We start from the raw sequence: 10,000 nt of genomic DNA, 5'->3' as shown, positions 1-10,000 counted from the left end.
ATATTAACATATAAATTACATATTCTTACTGTATAACTATATACATATACTTTATCATCTCTAACTAAGTCTAGACAATAACACTTGAACACTTTCAAAAGTTTTTATAACACATGAATAACCACTTAACAACACCAGTATTACAGCTGTTATTGAATGAGGTCAGCCTTACTCTGTGTCCCTTCTCTCCGGGAAGTCCAGCAAGGCCATCGAAACCCCTGTCACCCTGAAGCACGGACGGAAAGGGAATACAGCATTAGTTTCTTACAATGGTGGCTGATGTTACACATAATTAATGGTGGCCTTAAGAGAAGCATACAGGTCATTTGTCATTTCACTGGCAAATCAGAAAACTAAACTGCCTATGAGTGGGGTTCGTTTTCATTTTCTGAGTTAAGTTAAGAAACTGTCTTTGTTCATGGCAGAAAATATCTGTTGTAGTTTAAAAGTGTGGTGTTGGGGGATGCTACATGCGATGTGTGATATCTTGGGATGTGAAGCGGGCAGTTACCTTGGAACCGGTCTGGCCAGGCATTCCTCTGGCTCCATCAGCACCAGCACGACCCTGGGGCACACAAACCACAACACCGGCCGTTACACGACAGCCCGGCGGAGCGGAGCAGGCAGCACACAACACAGGGCGGACGAGGAAAACCCCTCACAGGGGGTTGTGCGCAGCGTTTTGCGTACGTTTACCATTAAGGAACACAAATAAACCGCCCGCTCTCTATCAGTGCAGCAGAGATGGCTGACAGACTCACCCTGCGGCCAGGCTTTCCTGAAGGTCCAGAGGTGCCCATAGGACCCCGAGGACCCTGAGTGGCAGGAGGAGGAGGAGAAGGGAGAGGTGGAAGAGAGGGAAGAGAAAAAAGAAGAAAGATGATTAGCCTTAATGCCGTAAGAGCAACATGATCATGTTAGACATGACAAGCCATAGGAGCTAATGATGTAAGTAAAATGAATCATGGGTATTGTAGTCCTCACCTGTGGACCAGATTCACCAGACTCTCCCTTCAGTCCAGGAGGACCACTAGGACCCTGGGTAATGGAACAGAATGTGTAGAAGTCAGAACACAAAGCCGGATATTAACAAATGCCTAACGTAGACGAGTAAATCAATTATGTAGTGGAACTGTCTGAGGCCATTGTCCAGTATATCAGAGGCCGTGCACAAGCTTGGCATCTGGCAAGATTTCAAGTGCTACAGCACTGTATGTGTTTCAGGTGTTGGTGTGAGTGGCCATATCAAGCGGATACTCACCAGTGGTCCTGGGCGACCTGTGAGACCCATAGGGCCAGTGGGGCCACGCATGGCAAGCTGAGAACAGAGGGAACACAACACAGTGAATGCTTGCATGTGTGTGTGTGTGTGTGTGTGTGTGTGTGTATGTGTGTGTGTGTGTGTGTGTGTATATGTGTGTGTGTGTGTGTGTGTGTGTGTGTGTGTGTGTGTGTGTGTGTGTGTGTGTGTGTGTGTGTGCTCTTACTCTGGCTTGTTGCATCATGGACTGCATCTGGGCCTCCTGAGCAGACACAGCTGGACCCTTGCTACCTCCATCTCCAGAGCTCATGCGGAACTAGAGAGACAAAAAGAAGGGGGTGGGGAGATTGATTGATTATGTATGAATTTCAGAAAATGTCTATTTAACCCGTACAGTGCGGGTTAATTACAGACAAATTTAACAATAACTGAAGACACAATGAAGCAAAACAACAATTTTGTTGGAAAATTATGAATTATTTTAAGTTCAACTAGAAAATGTGTTTGATCTGTCAGATTTGACATTTTGCATTTACTTTAGTCTTTAAATTGTTCACTCATCTCCAGTTTTCAATCACTGGTCTGAAGTTAGTCTAACTGCTGCCACCTGGTGTTTAAGTATACATATTGCTCTTAAGAGCTACCTTTAGAAATGCACGATTCTGGTACTATAACGCCATCTAGAGGACAATGTCAGCTGCTGAGAGATGTCAGTCATTACATTACATTTAGCAGACACTTCTTGACCAAAGTGACTTACATATGTCAAGGATACAAGGATACAAGGATACAAGGAAGTTTATTGTGACATGTATATAGTTACTGGATGTAAGAAATGCATTGAAATTATGTCTGGTGTCAGCCTATTTGCGCATTTATGGGGGTTAAAAGTGCAGTAGAAGAGGGGTTTAGTAGATTAAGTGGCAAGGGCTGCATAAGAAAGGTGGGGAGAATTGGGATTGGGGGGGACACCAACAAGGAGCAGCTATCTTACAAGGGATCACATTGTCCCTGGAGCAACTTGGGGTTAAGTGCCTTGCTCAAGGGCACAACGGTGGAAGCCGGGAATTGAACCGAAAACTTTCAGGCTAGCCCAGCTCCTTAACCACTACCACCAGTCATATCCATGCTTGCTACAATCAGCTTTACAGACACTGACAGCATAGGGCACAGTTTGTCATCACCAACTCTCAAGAATCACATGTGAAATATTCTGGAGATATTGCTGTTGAAGCATCACATTGCCAGTGATTTACCAGTTTACCAGTTATGCAATAGGCCTACTTATCTATAGGACTCCTCCTCAAGTCTCCCACTCTGAAGATTTAGATGGACTAAAATAAACCGGCGACTCTACAGACCTTTTCTTTGAGTTGTTCTGTGAAAGCTCAACTCACTCTTTCATATAAGTACTGTCTGAAAGCTTTCTGGATCCTGCACTGTCTCCCTTTGAACTATTCAAGCCTCTGTTTCCAACTGCTGAGGCTTTTAAAAAGAAAAACCTATTTGTGCAAAGAAGTTAAACTAAAAGCGATGAGACTCCTGTAAACATGTTAACTTCCAGCAGTAGATCAGAAACCAGTGCAATTCTATTCCTGATTTATGCACTAGTTTCAAACACACAGTAGACGAAGAATAAGAATCCTAGCAGAGTGGCTGGTATTGGCACCCTCCATAAACTGTGAGTAGGATAGCTCTCTGTTCCACACTAGAGTGACCTCTCTCCAAAGCCTACACTCACTCCGTACCAACCAGTGTGTCTTCCCTTACAAACGTACATCTGTTTTAGCAACACAGATTTTCTAGAGAACACAAACAGAGATAGAAGCCAAACAAGAGCTGTTTGACTGGGACTGGCTAATTTTCCGCTAGTTAAATGTTGAAATGTTGAAGTTCAAAATGAACAGCAGACCAGAGTTATATTTAAACTTGTGGAATTAAGAGTCACCTCGGCAACCCCACACTGAAATGTAAAAGTTTCCATGAATAAGAGTGCTGTGTGAAGTTTTTCAACATCGTCATCAATCTCTTAATCCAGGGATACTTTAATGTTAAAGTCACCCCCTCCTCTCTCTCTCTCTCTCTCTCTCTCTCTCTCTCTCTCTAATGTGTGTGTGTGTGTGTGTGTGTGTGTGTGTGTGTTTAGATTCCAGACATCCCTAAAGCTGTTTCCCAGGCGTCTGCTCGCACACCCTGGAGGGCAGAGACGTCTGTCTGGTTCTTCCATCTGTCTCTGTGGAAACGCTGACCTAAGCAGTTTGCTGCTAGCGCTTAGCTGTAGCTCCCAAGACTTCTACTGATCTCTCACTTTCCCTTTACTGCTCCCATCTACAGCTCCCAATCGTTTTCACCCCAGCCATTTGGATAGCTAAATCTGCTACTTCTTCTTTTTCCCTCTAAAAGATTTAAAGACTCTCTGTTTACCCTCAAGTGCCGTCAGAACCAGGCTGATCCATTAGCCGCTGACTGTCATTCATTTGAACCCTCAAAGTCTCTGACCGCTTGAGCTTTCGAGCAGAACCTCCAGCTTTCATTTGTAACCATTTACCCCAGAAGCTGCTATAGCAGATATCTTTAGCTGGAAGGGTGATCTGATTCTAGACAGGGCTGAATGATTTCCTGAGTCCCTAAAGGCTTCTTTGATGGATGGCAGGAGTAAAAAGAGAGAGAGAGCGGAGGGGTCAAAAGCGGGCTTCAAACAAAGCAATGGAAGCAGAAGACGAGTGAGGGTGAAGGTGAAGAGAGTTGCAACTTCTGAGGAAGGCTTTTGGCAGGATGAGGGAAGATTAAGACAATGGGATAAACACTACTACGAGGATTCATACAGCAGAAATACAGAGCCCTATTGCTGATCAAAGATAGCTAAAGGACAATGTCATTCAACCAACTGATGTTAAGTTGAAAGCTGACATTCTCTAACTCATCTTTTTGCATCGATTGGGTAACCTAATTCTGGAGCAAATTTTCCACACAAGCACAAAACATTGGCAACATAAGTTTTCAGAAAAATTGCATACACGTGCAAAACTGTTAATAATTCTAGATAATGTTTTACATAAAAATATAAGTATATACTGTATCCCATGTGACTTTAACGGAGGAATGGCAGAGATCTGAGAATGACGCTACATGGTACGTGCCTCAGTTACAGCTCCCAGATGCCCACTAGGGGGCAATAAAGACTTACATTTTTTCTTTCTGATTTATGGTTCCCTGCAGCACAGATGGCAACAGGATATCAGATAAATATTAGTGTGTTTACAGCCTATTTACTTACAGGCAACATCAAGACTGTCCCAGGGGGCCCTGGTAGACCATCAGCACCAGGAAGACCAGCGCGACCATTTGGGCCCTACAGAGGACAAAAAGAAAGCAAAGGAGTATGGATAATATAGGAAAATTGCTTGCATGTTTCGATGCATAAACAATACATATGTGAGGCCATTTAGGAAACGTGGATAGTCTATAGTAGTTCTGTATACTCTATACATTTTAATTTCTTTATATATTTTATATTTTATATTTATATTTATATTTGTCCCTCATGCTTTTATTCATTATTATCTGCTATTCTCTGTTTTTGGATGGTGTAAACTAAAGCACACTGAATGCGCTATACAAATAAAACTGCCTTTCCTTGCCTTGTTGTGTGATAAACTATAAATTGGCACTGGCAGATACGTCAAATTGGGTCAGCTCATGGAGCCTCCATCTGTGGCAAGGCTTGTTATTGTTTACTGTTGCTTTGTGGTTAGTATGGTAACTCACCCTCTCGCCTGGATCTCCGGGACTGCCCGGAGGGCCACTGGAACCTGGGGGACCGGGCAGACCCTGTAGAGAATGAACATTCACACACACACACACACACACACACACACACACACACACACACAGTTTATACACATACATGATAAATAAACACATACAGTACACAGAGAGATGCACATACACTCACGCATACAGTATGTATACACACCAGCACTCAAGTCTCGAAAGTATCAATTTATGGAGTTACGAGTACAAATATAAAGGGGGATGGGGAAATGAAAGTCAAACTGAAGAATGCTAAATCAGCCAAGGCCAACTGGACATTTATTCTCTGTCAGGCATCTGATGGATGATCATTTGGTGGCTCATATCCAGTTGTATAAATGTTCCTCATGACCACAGCTGGTGACACTTCATAACAAGTCTGAATGTGTATGTGTGTGTGTGTGTGTGTGTGTGTGTGTGTGTGTGTGTGTGTGTGTGTGTGTGTGTGTGTGTGTGTATGTGTGTGTGTGTGTATGTGAGGGTGGGTTGATACATGGAAGGAAAGCTGCAGACTTACAGTTGGGCCTTCAGGACCAGGTGGCCCCTCCACCAGCATTCCCTGGGACAAGAGAGGAGACAAATCAGTTTGCTAATACACAACTGTGTGTGTGTGTGTGTGTGTGTGTGTGTGTGTGTGCGTGTGTGCGTGTGTGTGTGTGTGTGTGTGTGTGTGCATATACAGTGCTGCAGATGATCCAGCTTATGAGAGCTTGTTTCAATGAGAGCTTGTTGGAACATGACTATATGTACATCATGAACACTCTCTCCTGGTTCATCAAAAATGCAGCATGCATGAATATGTGTGTGTGTGGTGTGTGTGTGTGTGTGTGTGTGTGTGTGTGTGTGTGTGTGTGTGTGAGCTCATGCTCATCTAAATCGCTGTGAAAAACAAAGCAAACACACCTGCTCATAGCAAATGAATGCACATTCACATACACATTCACTGTCTCAAACCAAACTAGAATGCATTCTAAGTCCCAGTTAGTAGTTTACTCTAACTGGAGCAGGTAGGGGTCAGTGTGTGGCTTGGGGGGGTCTGCTTTCCTAGCATATCCTGATGCATTGCCAGATGCATTGAGGTAATGTCGCCCTCTTGATCACTAGAAATATTGAGCTCAGAAGATTCAACAGTGTTTTCTAAAGGTGGAACTGCGCTGGCACACAAGGCCCTAAATATACACAGCAGCATCCAAGGCTGCTTTAAACTCAAACATTTGTGTCTCCCACAACTCTTTCCTCACTCTGTTTCTCTCTCTCTCTCTCTCTTCCTCGCTCTCTCTCTCCACTGTCTTAATTCTTTTCCTTTTCTGGTTTGTTCTATTTATCTTTTTAGGGTTACATAAGGGAAGCCTTTCAAGGCTATATGCCCGCCGTGTGGTTCTGAAGTTTACTTGTGAGTGTGTCTACGCAAGCGTAGTGACATGGATCATGACATGGATATCCTTTCGCTTGCAGGGATGCAAACACACTTCATTCTTCACACACACACACACACACACACACACACACACATAGATACCAGAAAAGTTACTCACAGGCTCAATGACAGCAGGCTCTCCTTTTTGTCCCTTCTCTCCCCTGGCTCCATCCACCTGTAAAGGCAGGCAGACAAACACAGACACACACACACACACACACACACACACACACACACACACACACACACACGTCGACAAGTTAGAATTTAAAGTTACTAAAAAGAATGATAGTTAGAAGATTTAAAAAATACTGCATGAGTGGCTGCATGAATAATGAGTGTGTGTTTGTGTGTGTGTGTGTGTGTGTGTAGGTGTGTGTGTGTGTGTGTGTGTGTGTGTGTGTGTGTGTGTGTGTGTGTGTGTGTGCTTGTGTGCGTGTAGTGCTGAATAACTGTACCTGTCCTTGTCCATACTCGGTCACGGCGGGCAGTGTATCCTTGTCCGCGTCTGTGTAGTAGTCGGGGTAGCTCTCATAGATGTCTTTAATTTCCTTGTCGTCGTAATCCTTAATGTCCAGATCCTCGTAATCCATCTCTGCGCCTAGGCCACCCTGTCCTGCTCCCGTGGCGACTGAGCCAGCCCCGGCACCTGCCCCCGCGCTGGCACCACCGCCTCTCGACGACACAGAGCCGCCTCCCACCGACACAGAGCCGCCTCCCACCGACACAGAGCCGCCTCCCGCCGACACAGAGCCGCCTCCGATGGTGACCGTGCTCCAGCTGCCGTTGCCTGCTGCTCCTCCTGCTCCTCCTGCTCCTCCTCCGGCGGCGCCACCTCCGATGGTGATGGTGTGACTGCTGCTGCTGGAGCCGCCGCCATGGCTACTGCTGCTACTGCTACTGCCGCCACCGGTGCCAACGCTGTAGTCTGAGCCCTCGCCGTACGAGTACGAGTCGTAGCCCTCGCCGTAGCCGTCATCGTAGCCCTCGCCACCAGCCACCTGCACACACAGTGATTCAGTCACCTACAGTAGTGATGCTCTAAGTGGCATTGCACTGCGACTTACAGTAGTCCCAATGTTAATGTTCTGAGTACTTGCAGTGAAGTGTTAGTGATGAATGGAATATGGTGGCAGTGTTTTGGGCAACAGTGTGGAGTTGTAGCCTGATTCTGTTCAGTGATCTAAAGTGGCAGCGTTGCCGATGACAGTGATGGCTAACAGTCGTGTAGCGCTGAGATGATGGCGTGATGGAGTGACCCATAGTGGTCGTGAACTGAGTGACTTACGGCAGTGCTGTTGATGATCCTGGTGATGGTGCTTGAGCTGCCAGCTCCTCCTCCGGTGGTGATGACCCTCTCCACCTCGGCTCCGGTTCCCAGGTCCACCTTGCCGCCCAAGCCCAGGTCCAGCTCGGTGTCTGTGCCGGCGCCGGTGATGGTGACCCGGTGGCTGGAGCTGGAGCTGCTGCTGCTGCTGCTGGTGTCCGGTGCAGGGCTGGCCTCGTCGTAGTAGGAGTCGTAGCCGTCCTCGTACCCCTCATAGGTGTCCGAGGCGCCGGCGCCGGTGTCGGTGTGTGACTCGGCGGCCCCTCGGCTACTGCTACTGCCCGTGCTGCTGCTGCTTGATGAGCTTGCGCCTCCACCCACAGAGGTGACGGAGGTTATGATGCGGTCTCCACCTTCGACAGTCAGCTGAACAACAATGGCAACAGTGAGCAAATGGGGGGGGGGCAACACTCACACTGACACTGAAGACTGATAAGGCTGTTAAAATGTAAGAGTGAGACTGTGTGTTCATGGGTTTGAAAGCATGTGACTCCTAACATGTGGTCACTCAAGTACAATTCTTCACTCAGATATTGTTAAATACATTGAGACCCATGCTGTCTCTTTATCTATCAGTAGGTCTATTGTACAGTGTTCATATATATCACTACAGACAATTTGGTATTTGTTTATTTTCACTTGATCATTGATATTGCGTCAACATTATTGTTTATTATTGCTATTTTCCTTAATGTAGTCCTACCAACATTTTAATACTGTTAACTGTCCATTTTTAACTAATGTGTCCGATCGCTATGGACAAAATTGTCTGCTAAATCATATAACCATAACCATAACCATAACCATAGGAAATGCCCACACTAAGCCCATGAATGCCCATGAAATGCACTTATGAGAAGCACAGGCAAACTAAGAGAGCCAGGGATCAAAGTAATATGTGGAAACATGAGTCAAGAATGCTCTTCATGGGCAGAGTGAGGGAGGAGAGCAGCAGAGGAACAGAGTGCAGAGGTCAGAGCTACCTCCTCATCAGGTGCAGCGGTGCCGTCCTCAGCCTTCATGTCCTGGTCCTCGTAGTAGGGGTACTCGTAGTAGTAGCTGTCCTCCTCTGTGTTCTACAACACAACATCACCATGTTAAAGAAGTGGAGAGAGAGGGAGAGAGAGAGAGAGAGGAGAGGAGAGGAGAGAAAGAGAGAGAGAGAAAGAGAGGGGGAGGGTGAGGGGAGAGGGAGGGAGAGAGAGAGAGAGAGAAGGGGTTGGGTGGGTACACCCACACGCTAGTACATGTAAATGCACACACACACACACACACACACACACACACACACACACACACACACACACACACACAAATCACACTAGACTCTCAGTGAACCCTCATGTGACTGATTTACTGTCAGTATAGCTACAGAGTGATTAAGGATACCTAAAGGGGTCAAGACAAGGCCATGGGTGACCCACAAAATGAGCCTTTTCTCTCTCTCTCACCTCACTCACTAACTCTTTCTCTCTCACACACGCACTGTCTCTCACTAAAGTGTAAAAAAGAAGAAATACATTTCCAAAGAATTCAATAAATGGCTGAAAAGCTTCCAACACTTTTTTGTGTTAGCACTGTAACCTCTCCCTTTTCCCTCTCTTTCTCCCTTCCCCCCCTCTCTCTCTCTCTCTCTCTCTCTCTCTCACACACACACACACATACCCATGCAGTGTGATCAGGCTACTCAGGCCCTCTTTCAGACATGGGGAGCTCAGATGTTTAGTCTTTCTGACTCTCTTTCCTGATGCCTCTCTTCCTCCCCCCTCACTCCCTCACTCCAAAGGGCTAGCTCGCTCAGCTGAGGACTGAGGATATTAGCCTATGAGTGCTCACAGATGTGGATGAGAATGTGTGTGTGTATGTGTGTGTGTGTGTGTAGCTGCATGTGTGTGTGCATGTGTGTGTGTGCCTCTTTGTGTGCACAAAGAAAAGTAGTTTGAGTCACTCTTTCAGTTCCGTATATATATTCTGCATTCTATATGTGTCAGGGAATAGGATGCAACAACTAACTATGTGCGTGCATGTGTGTGTGTATGTGTGTGTGCACGTGTGTGTCTGTGTGTGTGTATTCTGGGTGAGGTGTGATGCTAGCTGCACTTCTCTCCATCTGTGGAGTGCCTTCCAGTCCACAGTGTGCTCAGGAGCCTTCAGTACAAGCCTCAACCTGCAGCCCTTCTTT

The 10,000-nt window shown here is 46.1% G+C and overlaps 1 protein-coding gene across 2 annotated transcripts in view; it reads right to left on the bottom strand.

Annotated features, from left to right (window-relative positions):
- Positions 1–10,000, bottom strand: part of col5a1 (procollagen, type V, alpha 1) — an 86,090-nt gene that overhangs the window by 35,033 nt on the left and 41,057 nt on the right. For both annotated transcript variants that reach the window (XM_048258149.1, XM_048258150.1), the window contains exons 6-18: positions 8,802–8,894; positions 7,780–8,184; positions 6,950–7,492; positions 6,610–6,666; positions 5,592–5,633; positions 5,030–5,092; positions 4,539–4,613; positions 1,488–1,577; positions 1,262–1,318; positions 985–1,038; positions 762–815; positions 512–565; positions 173–226 (exon numbers count right to left, since the gene is read on the bottom strand). In XM_048258149.1, coding sequence (XP_048114106.1) covers positions 173–226; positions 512–565; positions 762–815; positions 985–1,038; positions 1,262–1,318; positions 1,488–1,577; positions 4,539–4,613; positions 5,030–5,092; positions 5,592–5,633; positions 6,610–6,666; positions 6,950–7,492; positions 7,780–8,184; positions 8,802–8,894 — 1,641 coding nt within the window. The remainder of the gene's footprint in view (positions 1–172; positions 227–511; positions 566–761; positions 816–984; positions 1,039–1,261; positions 1,319–1,487; positions 1,578–4,538; positions 4,614–5,029; positions 5,093–5,591; positions 5,634–6,609; positions 6,667–6,949; positions 7,493–7,779; positions 8,185–8,801; positions 8,895–10,000) is intronic.

This window comes from Alosa alosa, chromosome 12 (genome assembly GCF_017589495.1).
Source record: "Alosa alosa isolate M-15738 ecotype Scorff River chromosome 12, AALO_Geno_1.1, whole genome shotgun sequence".
Lineage (NCBI taxonomy): Eukaryota > Metazoa > Chordata > Actinopteri > Clupeiformes > Clupeidae > Alosa > Alosa alosa.
This window is presented reverse-complemented; position numbering and strand designations above follow the sequence as displayed.